Source organism: Rhododendron vialii, chromosome 4a (genome assembly GCF_030253575.1).
Source record: "Rhododendron vialii isolate Sample 1 chromosome 4a, ASM3025357v1".
Taxonomy (NCBI): domain Eukaryota; kingdom Viridiplantae; phylum Streptophyta; class Magnoliopsida; order Ericales; family Ericaceae; genus Rhododendron; species Rhododendron vialii.
The window spans coordinates 39950098-39962798 of NC_080560.1; the positions used below are offsets into that span (position 1 = coordinate 39950098).

At 36.8% G+C, this 12701-nt stretch overlaps 1 protein-coding gene across 2 annotated transcripts; it reads left to right on the plus strand.

The window, feature by feature from the left end:
• The first annotated feature begins 3172 nt into the window (after positions 1-3172).
• LOC131324481 (endo-1,3;1,4-beta-D-glucanase-like) lies at positions 3173-9072 on the plus strand. 2 transcript variants are annotated; one of them, XR_009199362.1, is made up of 8 exons: positions 3368-3624; positions 5032-5053; positions 6023-6149; positions 6876-6966; positions 7098-7187; positions 7449-7549; positions 8551-8768; positions 8804-9072. XR_009199362.1 is itself a non-coding variant. In XM_058356457.1 (7 exons), exons 1-7 carry the CDS (start codon positions 3477-3479, stop codon positions 8689-8691), a joined length of 720 nt encoding a protein of 239 aa, XP_058212440.1. In that variant the 5' UTR covers positions 3173-3476; the 3' UTR covers positions 8692-9072. The 2 variants fall into 2 exon arrangements, 1 of the variants encoding a protein (XP_058212440.1); XM_058356457.1 differs by having other exon boundaries at positions 3173-3624; positions 8551-9072.
• The last annotated feature ends 3629 nt before the right edge of the window (positions 9073-12701 follow it).

Sequence of the window (12701 nt, forward strand, 5' to 3'; positions counted from 1 at the left end):
TGACCCACTATTTGATACCCACGAAAAGAGGAAAGAGGGTGGCCCATTACTCTTGTTTAACTTCTAGTAACTTCTATGATAAAAGAAAACATGTGGATTTTCTTTTAACCTCTAATAACCATCCATAATCTCACTAAATATATGATCTCATTAAATATGTTAGTGGGTAGTTATTTCAAGCACTTGGCAACATCTGGAGCCAACTCGAGACACGTGTCAACTCGTGGTGAAGACGAAAAACTTGGCTCAGATCTGGACTAGTGTAGTATTTACCTATAAATACTAGTTCACAAGAAGAAAAAATGATTCTCACACCAATCAAAGCCCAGCGCTTAAAACCAAAGTCTTCCAAGCAAAGCACACTTTCCTACTTTCAGCAAAATAGATTATTAAGTACCTCGTACTCAAATCCATTCGAACTCACTTTTTCAAGTAGTTTGAATTTTATTTTTCCTTGTACCAAATTTTATTATTCCGACTTCGGTTTTACTTTTACGTTGCTCTCTTTCTTACACGATTAAGAAATAGATAAGTTCACGCTCGTTGTGACAAAACCACGAACCATCACTGCAATCTAGCCCTTAGGTTTGCAGCACATTCGCCGTACAGTTACGAAGTCAAAAAAGGGACGCCCAATTCTTACGTTAGACACAACAAGTCTTGGCACACCCACACTCAGCCATTGAGCCATTTCAGAGCCAAACAAACCCAAAGAAAAAAAGAGAGGAAAACATGTAGGCTTGAATTCTAAAACAAAATTGGATGTTTCGTAAACATTTAAAAAAAAAAACAGAATGAGCTAATTATTTTTAGGAATCTTAAACAAAATGGAGACTTCCAAAAATAAAAAAGTTGAATGATCTCCCCTGAAAGTGCCTAAACATGTGTTTACATCGTATTTCATCGCTGTCGATGATTGATCGAAATGTGACAATTATGAAAATGCTTTCTATTTTATTATTATTAAGTATTTGTATTAATATTAGAACTAGTATTAGTATTTCTTTATTATTGTTATTTGCATGCAGGATACTTAGCTTGCTTCTACACATGTGGAAGTTAAAAGGATACTTGTCATGCTCCTACACATTTGAAGGCAAGTGAGAAGCTATTTTCACAAGTGGAAGGAAATGATTGAATGAAAGCTAGTGGAAAAGTTAGAAAATTATTTCCTATGTTTGTTGTTTTCTATAAATAGTCTTTTAAGACTTCATTGTAATCTCTCTCCAACAAATCAAAGTCTATCTTTATTTGTCTTAATTTTTGGCACTACTAACCCATTCGGGTTATAATTAGGAGTAGGAGTAGAATTTCATATTCTAAGCTTAACTTAGGATCTTCGATGTGTCGCTCACGAAGATAGATCAATCGTTGAAGATTGATGGAAGAATCTCTTCCATTCTCCTTCTTTCTTATCATCAATTTCACATTTGACTCGACTGCCATTTCTCTTCCGGTGAAGTCCTGAAATACGGCGTGGAACCATGGATCCGTCTTGTGGAGACATAGTCGCATTCGCCTTTATTTTTGCTGTTGGCTTCGTTTTCCGAAATCTCTGTCGATTTCGATCGAGGAAAAAATTAGTAAACAACATGTTTTGCTCTTATAGCTAAAAAACTCAAAAAGTTGAAGGATCTCCACTGAAAATTATTTTGCTGGCGTACTTTCTTTAAATGAAAATTATTTTACCATTCTTATAACTAGTTTTTTCTAATCAAAATGAACGATTCCGATCATATTGTTGTGCCCAAAAGGAGTCCAAAACCGATTTGGGACTCTCGGGTCTGTGCCCATAGCAGCGTTGCATTCAATCCTAGCAGCAAACCTCAGCACCGGAAAACCAAGAAAAAGCTGCCACCTGTCAAGTCCTTTTTTTAAACAGAGAAAATTGATGTCGGGGGTCGAATTGAGCTTCTTCTTTTTTTTGACAAAATCAAGTGTCTGATTAAAATTTGAATAAATTCAGATGTTTATAGCATATATAAGTATAAAACAATATGCTACACACACATACAATCTGTGCACAGATTTTGTTGTGGGGCCCACCACGGGTCCCACACAAATCATCCGAGCCGTTCATTAAATGTAAAATATTTTTTCAAGGGTCCCCGTAAAAAATAATCTCAATCCAATACCTATAGATACTCGATCCAATCGTATAACTTTTCATTATCCGAAAATCTGAATGAAAAGTTAGATGGTTGGATGAAGCACTTTTAGGTATTGGATTGAGCTTATTTTTTATAGGGACCCTTGAAAAAATGTTTTACATTTAATGAACGGCTTGGATGATTTGTGTGGGACCCGTGGTGGGCCCCATAACGAAATTTGTGCACAATCTGTGCACAAAAATCTGTACCGGTAGCAGGACTCTAAAACAGTTGGGTGAAAGTTCAGGATATTTTTGAAAATTTCCCTTCATTTTGCAGCTTTCATTAAGCAGAAAAAGGGATGCTTCCCTCAGGTTGGTCATTCGACTTCATGGGGTGCACTCGAGTAATTTTTCGACTTACTTATGATCGGACTCGTTCATGTATAAAACTAATCAACCACAATAATCAAGTTGGTCGAATAGTGATCAATACTTGAATAGAGCACATTTATTTTTTAGAAAACGGTTTCTTCAAGTTATGATCCGGTGCACACGATCTATTTTTATAGGAATAGGATAGATATGCTTTGCCAAGTATTGATCGGTATCCGATTAACTTGGTTTTGTCTCTAATTGTTCTTATCAACGATTTTTACACTACAAACTAGGTCGACCATTGGAGCGGGCCAAAAATGGGCCCGAGCTAGCAACATATGGCAAGCAAAAAGCTTACTTTTATCAATGGGCAACGTGGGTTGTCTTCACTAGCTAGAGGGTTTGCTTCCATCTTGAAGGTGCAAATTTGATTTTTGGAATCAGACTAATTCGTTAGGAGGTTATAGTCCACGAGAATAAATGTGTAAACATTTATTTTCTCTAAATCAATTGCATTACGCCACGTCACCATATTTTATTAATTGGGACAACAATTTTGACACGTATCTCAATGCAATTGATTTGAAAAAAATAAATATTTACACCGACGGTGTAAAAAATTTATTCTCTATAGCCCACATAGGTAATCTCATAAGCGCGCATTCTTCCTCATGGCTGTTTGTCGTTGTTTCCGTGAGTGTTGTCGGTTCCCTGCGGCCCGCCGAAGTGTCATTCTGTTTGGTCACGGGAATAACCTCCTACTATGTTTTTCCAAAAAAAAAAAAAATGGCCGGTGCGATGGATGGCGTCATCGATGACGTCAAGTTTTATGATTTACTCCTATCTTCCCCTGCTCTAAGTCTCTGACTACTAGTATATCCGTCATCTCTCGCGCACTATATGTACACATTCATATCACACTCCCAGTAACGTATCCATCCTCTCTCTCTCTCTCTCTCTCTCTCTCTCTCTCTCTCTCTCATCATCGGTTGCAATTGTTCTTGGAAATATGGCAAATGCGCAGTGTTGTGCCAATGCTCCAACCCTAAGCTCAACCTGCGGAGCAGGACACGTGGAGGAATTTGGTGGCCTTAAAAACTATATTTCTGGTCCCTCTGATTCCAAGCTCGCTATCCTCCTCGTCTCCGATGTTTTTGGTACTTGCCCATCTCAAATCATATATCATTTTTTTTCTTGAATTTATGATCTGGGTGTTTATTCAACTGGTTGCCGATCTAGTCTTTTTGGTTAATTTGATGGCAATTAGTACTAAATGGTACTTTCCCATCTCAAATTATGTGATTTTTTTGTTGAATTTATGATCTGGGTGCTACTTCAATTGGTTTCCAGTCGAGTCTTTTTAGTGGCAATTGGTACTTAACATGATACACATTTCATATTTGTTGGTATCAAAGTAGGTTACTGATTGCGGATCAAAAAAAAAAAGTAGGTTACTGATTTATTTTTTTTGTAATTTCCCATCTGAAATCATGGGGTTTTCTTCTTCCTTCTTTATGTTTTCTTCTCCCTTCTTTATGTGATCTGGGTGCTTCTTCATATGGATTCCTATGAAGTCTTTTTGGTTAAATTTGATGGCAATGGGTACTAAATGATAGAGTATTGTAAATTCAGTGAAAAGGCATCAAGGGAATTATACCATGTACTCGTACAAAAGAGAAAGAAGGACATGAGTTCTACTCCTTCTCTAAGGAGTTAATCTAATTATTCTAACAATACTATCATTTGCCGATTAAAAAAAAAAGAAGCCCGACAGAACCATGAGAAACCAATAGATGAGCAGAGCTTATAGACTGCTCTAAACGCCAAAAATATCAAAATAAGTCATGTTTAATGGTGTTGTTTAGTTATAGGACAAACTCTACTACTCTTTTTTTTTTGATGATCTCAACATCTTGCCTATGATTCAGTAGTGTTGGGAAATTTCCCACCTCTCTATCTCTCTACTTCTTGTTCGGATATCTGTATTGCAAATTTAATGTTACCTGGTTTCTAAATTGTATTTGGTTTGGGGGAAGATCAGGAACAAAAATATCTCAAAAAAAAAAAAACTTCTGGGGATCTCTACTTCATCACCTCAATAACAAAACAAAAACAAGCTTTCCTCGTATTTCTGTTCATTCTCTTTCCAAAACACATTGAAGATTAGCCTCCCATGTTTGGAGACTTGATTTGTGGTATCCATGTTTGTGTGTACAGTAAAACGGTGGGATTTGATTTACTCCTGTAATGTGCTTGTTTATTGTGCTTGTCCTTTAGAAGTGACTGGTGGGTTTAGATCTTGGCACTGGACCACATAATTCTTTGGTGTCCTTGTCTCCCTTACAATTTTTAGATCATTCCTTTATCCAAAACCAAACAAAGCATTAAGTCGCAATCAATTGGGTCTTCTACATTTCTCTGTTTTCTCTGTCAAGGACATTGTGTTCCGTGATAGCCAAAAGACTGTAGATCCTTTCTTGTTAAAAAATTTAGCATGGTATATCCCTTGCTATCCTCACGGCCATCATTCTCATATCTAATTACATCTATCTTTGATCCTGCAGGATACGAGGCTCCAAATTTGAGGTACTGTCAATTTTCAACTTGGTTTATAACTCCGTACTGAGTTGTTTTAGTTCGCAATTTCTTGACTGGTTTGTACACTATTGAAGTAACTTTTGGGGCTACAATATGAGTTGTTTTAGTTCACAATTTCTTGACTGGTTTGTTTCTTCTGATGGTTATTTAATCATCCAATGTTGCGATAGGATTGTTCTGGTTTTAGTTTTTTTTTTTTTTTTTTGAAGATAATGCCAACAAATGTGTGATATACCTTAAAAATATTGCTGCTTTTCGTTATTCCTGACAATATATTCTTCCGCATTTGTAAATTTTAACCAAGTCTTTCTTGCTTAGACAAAAACAATTTGTCAATAGGGAATGGTATACTCAAGCTTGCACCAAAAAATGCATAAGTTGCTTTTGCTCTCTCGTGAATGTCCAAGAGTGAGCCAGCTACTTTTTATCATGTGGTGGTCATAATCTCTCGACGTAATCATAGCATTGTGGCCCTAAATGTAACTCATCAACTTGACTTATGGCTTTTGATTAATAAAATAGATGACTATTTGATTCCATAAACTACTAGACTAATAGGTAGTCTTGTTAGTCAATTGAGTTTAATTATGCTCTCGTTTTTTAGTTGCTCTCTTTGTTATCAATGTCACTATATGTAATGGATCTTTTAGGACCTAAAAAGGGCCTCAAAGAATGAAGGTCCAGCAGAGGACTTTGACTTTCAAAGACTTACACATTAGCGTAGTTGCTATCTCTATTTTTTTAAGTCCCAGACCAGTGGTTGCGCGTATTGGTGTTTAAATGTACGTGTATCATTTGGATGATTCTTTGTTGTTCTTTGGGGAAATATGATCGTTTGCTTTTGGAATCCAACTATGCAACCCCATTCATGGCGGTGATGGGTCCAACTATGGACGGTCACCATTGCAAGTAATTCATTCCCTTCTGCAAACTAATCATGAACTTCCACCAATGCAGGTTGCTTGCTGACAAGTGTGCAGCTGCTGGTTACCTTGTGGTGGTTCCAGACTTCTTACATGGAGATCCCTTTGACAAAAGCAATCCTAATAGGACATTCCAAGCTTGGTGTGATGCTCATCCAATTGTAAGTTATGGTTTCAGCATTAAATGCCTTTAGTTGCTTCTAGTTTAAAATTATGATCAAATTACATTTGTGAAGAACTTGGCATTATTGTCGAGAATTCTTAGGAGCTAATCATACTTAACATGATTTCCTATTTCCTGACCAATGGTCAACTAAGAAGCATGGATACTGACACAAGACCAAACAATGTGACATAGAGACGGCCTTTTTCTATAAGTAGGACAGCCTTATATGGGCATGTGTTGAATATAAGATACTTATACATATGTTGGCATATCGGTGTTTATTTTAATTTCTACTGAAACATACACATTATGCTCGCCAATTAGGATTAAAGAAAGCGCATTTGATATCAACAACATTATGATGTAAATGAACAGCTACTATATGTATTCATGAACTAAGCATCCATGGCAATTTCGACTCGGGGCCTTTGGCCTAACTTTTTTACTTTGCATTGTGACCTCCAAAACATGTTTCTAGCATGTCCAAGTAGAAAAGTTTAATCAAAACTTCGGAACCTTATTTAAGTGTGTTTGACGTCGTGTTGAGATTGTTCACGGCGTGTCCGTGCCCGACACAGATACGTGAGGCCGCTAGACGTGTCCATGCTTCTTAGATGGTCTAAATCAGGATGCTGATGCTTTAGCTGTTTATTCCTGTAAATGTTTGAGTAATAGGTGGTGACAAAATGTTGTGTTTGAGACGTGATTTTCTTCCTTGAAGGACAAAGTAACTGAAACAGCAATATCAGTAGTTGAAGCTCTAAAAGCCAAGGGTGTGTCTACAATTGGATGTGCAGGCTTCTGTTGGGGAGGTGAGATGTTATCTGGACTAGTTTTTTAGTATCTGCAGCTATATATGACTGACCTGTATTATCAGTTGCATTTTGGTGTATTTTATTGCCATTATGGTTGGCTGACATTCAACTTTTGGCATTCTTATCAGCCCAAGTTGTTGTGAAACTAGGCCAGCATCCTTATATCAATGCGGCAGTGCTGTTACATCCTTCATTTGTTACGTTGGATGAGATCCTGGGTAAAAATTTCTTTCCCTGGCCATTACAATCCTATGTTGTCATGGTTTCAGTTTTTCTGAGTTAAGAGTTTGGCATAGGGATATCAAGGGTGCTCAATTTTGTTGATTTTCATTATTGCTTTTTGTTGCTTTCCTATTTTCCACCTTTAACCCTTACCTTCAGTCTTTGATCTTATTGTTTATATCGTGGGTGCAAGGGGAAACTCGCACGCAAGTGATTTAGTTAGTTAATGGATCATTGATACTTCCCTTGATTTTCAGCGGTTAAGGTCCCCATTTCAATTCTGGGAGCTGAAAACGACCAAATTTCTCCACCGGAACTCTTGAAACAATTTGGCAAGGCCTTGGAGGCTAAAAAAGAGGTTAGTGTCCCAGTATCTTTATCTCTGGCTAGCAATATATTTTTATATAACATTTCTAAGTTTCTGATTTGTGAATTGTCATATTGCTATAACCTTGATAACTGCACTCATCAATTTGGATTAATCAGGAAAAGACAAACAGTGTCTATGTTTTATTTTCCCCAAAGTTTTTTTCCTTTTTTCTTGGGTGTGTGTGAAGGACAGATTCGATTCATGTACTTTTAAGAACAGAGTTGGGATTCTAAGTTGGTTGACCTTGTTTTCCTGTTAATGTGGGATTTTGAGTCCATACAAAAGTTCCTTTAAGCTGTCCCCATGCTTTGTTGTTTTTGTATGCCGACTGCAATGTGTTACCCAAATCTCTAGTTATCGATTCCCCTCTACTTATGCCAGTACCCTGTTAGATTATTGACTGATTTGATCGGGTTTTGATCAGTCCTCTGGCTTTATTTGGGTTTCTTGTTAGTGTTATAGTTATAATGATTACTATCTAGTCTATCCTTGTTGTAACTGTTATAATTAGTTGATGTAGTCGTAGTTGTAGCTCCGAGATGCACTCAGATTATCGTCAGCCAACTTTACGACAAGTTGGTTGTGTTAAAGCATCCACCTCCAAACCAATTGGCAAGGAGTGGAGAGGCCGTCCAGGCTCATATACTAGTTTTGGAGAAGATAATTAACCAATGTGGGACAAACTCCAACAGGTTGCATATTCAAACAAGCTCTTAAAAGGATAATTTGCAAATGAACTCCACATGGTACCTGTAAACCACAGTTATCACTAGGCATGTCAAGTTTTGTGCAAGATGCAGAAAGAAAGAAGAAGGGATAAATATAGGCCTCATTTGCACCTACGTCACTCTGTTTATGCCGGTTCCTGGTCATTTGCAGTAATAAATTGGATTTGATTATGCTTGATTTTGCTATTAAATTGGTAATTATGCAGCGCGGTTAGTGAAATGTTATCCTATCTAGAAACTAATCATCTCTATTCTTCTCAGGTTGACTGCTTTCTGAAGATATTTCCTGGGGTTTCGCATGGGTGGACAGTGAAGTACCCAAGCGACGATGAAGAGGCTGTCAAGCGCGCGGCAGAGGCCCACCAAGATATGTTGGATTGGTTTGCTAAGTTCATATGTTGATCGAGAAAACTGTCAAACTACAATGTAATTTGGCGTGTGAGGAATCCCCGGTTTAGTTGTTGAATAAGTTGTCTCTACTATGTTGCCTATAAAAAAAAAAAAGTTGTCTCTGCTATGTCTGAACTTGGAGGGGTTTGTTCTCTTTTGTTTCGTCTGAAAAAAGTTCCTTCCACGAGCGAACATCGCTCTCCACAGGCAAGGAGTTTGCTTAATACTAGTAGCTTAGGGGTTGAGAGCTATGAATATTGTGCTTTTGGGTTGAGCTCTAGGTCTGCTGCTTGGTTCAATATTACTTGGTTCAAGAGTACTTTTGACTCTTGTGTATTTTTCGGACTCTTCATACAGTTGTCGTGAAACTTATTATACCTGCAATTTGTTGCATTATGTGCGTTTTTTTTTTCTTTTTTTCTTTTTTCTAATTTTGGAGGCTCTGGCTCGGAAGTCTTTTGGTGCTGGCTGTATGTCGGATTTGGTCTTTTGGTACCAGCTGTATGTCAGATTTGGTTTTTGTTGGTCGTTGCCGGTGATTTGCTCGTTGTTGCTGGTTGCGATTCTCTTGAGATGCACTGGTTTAAGTTCTTGTCATAAGTTTTCACCTGTAATTATTCTGCGTGTTGGGGTGGGTAGATTAGTATTGCGGTGGTGGTTTTTTGCTTTTCGTAGCTAATCGTTCAATAACTGCGGTTGCAGCAGGTTTAGTTTTGGCCGTGCACACATTTTACACTTTGTCTACGCTATGTTCCGTTCATTAGGCCTTTGTTGGCCTTAGCTAGTCGTTGGCGTCCCTCGGCCTCTTGTCAGCCTTTATCTTCTGATAATAGCATAGATTGTTGTATATTGTGTGTTTTGCGGATCAATACATTGCGTACTGTTCTTTAGGCCCTAGTTTGGTCTTCGCTTGTCGCGGACGTGTCTTAATTATTGCAACGGCGACAGCACAGAGGTACTCTCTTTTTACTTTTATCAATGCATTCTATCGTGTTTTCAAATAAACTTATAAAAGTCACTTGAACAAAATATCGAGATCATTTGAGTAACAATTTGAAATATTCACAATTGTCATGAAGAATGGACTATTGTAATTTGTACCCCTTACGACTTGGGGGAGGCTGTTGTCCCCTTATGGATTGCAGCATTTAGTGGCGCTCAATTTTACCGTTTGTCTCGGTAATCGATGATTCGGATTTTAAGAGTTCTTTTAAAATCAGGACTATTAATTGCCAGGACGGATGGTGAGATTAAGCCCCCAAGTCCGTTGCGAATTGATCTGGATCAGGCATATCCCATCGATTTTTTTTTATCTTCTCCAGATAGTAGCCATTGCATTTTCTACTGAAGCATCGTCTAATTGTGTTAAATTATATATACATCGGCGGTGTAAATATTTGTTTCCTCCAAATCAATTACATTGGGCCACGACATCAAAACAGTGGTCCCAATTAATAGAACATGGCTACGTGGTGCAACGTATTAGATTTGGAGGAAATAAATGTTTACATCTGCGGTGTAAATAATTTAATCTCTTGTGTTATGGGGTTTAAAAAAAATTTCTGGATTAATTTAATCTAGTTATTTTGAAAGATTTTTTCGTATCTAATGAACCTCCTTGGTAACGTTTTAATTGTAGATAATCATGTATTCTCCTTACATCAACGTACTAGATTTGCAGGAGTCAGGGATGAAGTGCGCAATCGAAGCCTTCCATCTCTATAATTGATATGGTCTAGATTTTAAGAAGGCATCTTACATGTAAGATAACTAGTAATTGCCCGTGCTTGAAGGCACGGCACAACGTGTTTCAAACACAACTAAATGAATTACCCTTTTCTACCGTTGACCTCCTCCGCCAAGAAAGCCGTCCTCTCTGAAAAGTCTTTTTTTCATATAAGGTTCAAGAGTTTATATCTAGTCAATTAAGGTAATTGTATTTAAGAAAAATATTAAAATTTACAACAATAAATGAATTTAATTTCTTATTGCTCATGAACCAAATATAAGTAATTGCAGACAATGGGAATGTAGAATCAAATGAGATTTCCAATCGAATTCCAGGCAACCAGCAATCAACCAAGTCAATTCCATTCATCCAACAACTAAACCAAACAAACAAACAAACAAAAAATAAATAAATAAAAAATTCTGCTATTTTTTTTTGTTTGTTCGGCAAAAGATGAACAAACAAAAATAATAGCAAAATAAAACGATAAGATAGATAGCATATGAAAATCCTCATTATTTTCTTTCTGGTGGGAGGTTCTAGAACATTCAAAGTACTTTTTTGTAGATTCACTCCAATCTACATTCTTTGATGCTAGTAAATAGCCTGCGCCTAAAGACACAATGCAACACATGCCATCCAAACCCAGCTTAAACTTATCCTTCCTTACCATTGGTCTCTCCAACCAAAAAACTGCACTTCTATCCAAATTTGTTTTTCATAAAATATCACATTTACCAATTTCAAAGACAACTCCCAATGGGATCAGAACTATCTAATGTTAGTGTCTTTTAATATAAACCATTCATTAGTTAACAACTAAAAAGAAGGAATGTCTACTGAAACATATAGGAGTAAAAAAGAGAATTAAATTAGATATTGAAGAGAGTGATTGTTGTCTGACATAAGAAAAGCGAACACCAATCTTCTTCACAAAACATTAGTCCTTCTATGGAGAAAAAATAGTGACTGGGATATAAATAGAACTCCGTATACATATAAGCTCATCATTGTCTGAAGTTGGTGAATTCCTAGGCCTCGTAGATGGGCTCTCAATTGAAGTGCTAGAGACAAAATTATTGTTGGCCACCCTTGCTGGCTATGAATTCTGTAATCTGTAACGAAAAGAAAAAAAAACACACACCCTCTTTCTGCCATGCTTTCTTCAAGATTAATCCTTTGAACGTGAGCAATTGAAAAATTGAATAACATCATTTTCTACAATACTACTACTTTCTAGAGGGGCCGCTCAATGCTATGACTTTAAGAACCTAAAGAACATTACAATCATGAGAATTCCTATCTCTCACAAATTCATGCAAAGTGTGAACTATGTATAGAAAAACATAGTTGTGCATTGGATCACTCATGAAGCTATCAAAAGAAAGCTAGAAAATTTGCATGATGCTACCAAAGAAAAGCTAGAAAATACCCGCGATTTGCCAGAACGCTCACAATTTCTTAGCAAGCTTTGGCCAAATTGTACAATGCTTTGTTTTTCTTTCTCTTTTTCAACGTGCATGTTGCGCCAATGTCACTTTTGATAACATATTACCAGCTTGGGCCTAACGTAGGAGAATGAAAAAGCACACATTAAAATTGGAAAAATTTTAAATTACAAACACGTAATGCATTTAAAAAACTAATCTGTTTGCATGCCGTTGTATTAGATTAGACTCAAAAAGACAGGTGCAGTTTAGAGATGCTTTCATAGTTTGTCATTCTGACTCCGGATAATTTTTAAAACTACCAAAAGAAAGGCAAATGATACCCTTGAATTTTGATTTCCATTATCCACATGGATGACATTGTGATCCCACTCATCACGGATTACTATTCCAATAGTTTTTGTCTCGAAGAGGTTGAATCTGAATGTACAAAGTCAGTTGAGAAATGTTAATAAAATAATCAGAAGATGACATATCTATTTGATTCTAAAGAAGTTTAGAGAAATGAAATAGTATACCCATTCATTTTCATTTCCCATGGCATAAGTTTCCTTATTTTCTTTCTCTCTATTTGACATTTATTTTGCCTGAACCCATTCTTATTTCCGTTCATCCCATAAAAGTAAGGTACGGTGTATTGTCAAAGTTTACGAAAGAAAATAGTGAATATTTATGTATGGAACTGATGGGCATCTTTTTTTTGTCAATAAATTGATGGACTTACCTCATTGCTACGGATGACATTGACGTTTTGCTCATCACATACACTTTTTTCCCTTTGTAGAGGAGGTCAATCCTGCATAGAATTAATAGAGAGACTTGAAAGCGATCGAACCTTAACTTTT

What these genes read in the sequence shown, in the direction of transcription:
- LOC131324481 (XM_058356457.1), top strand. Translation starts at nt 3,477, where the DNA reads ATGGCAAATGCGCAGTGTTGTGCCAATGCTCCAACCCTAAGCTCAACC. An exon ending in GGTGTGATGCTCATCCAATT is followed by an intron (nt 6,150 to 6,875) that starts GTAAGTTATGGT and finishes TCTTCCTTGAAG; the next exon opens with GACAAAGTAACTGAAACAGC. An exon ending in CCTTGGAGGCTAAAAAAGAG is followed by an intron (nt 7,550 to 8,550) that starts GTTAGTGTCCCA and finishes TATTCTTCTCAG; the next exon opens with GTTGACTGCTTTCTGAAGAT.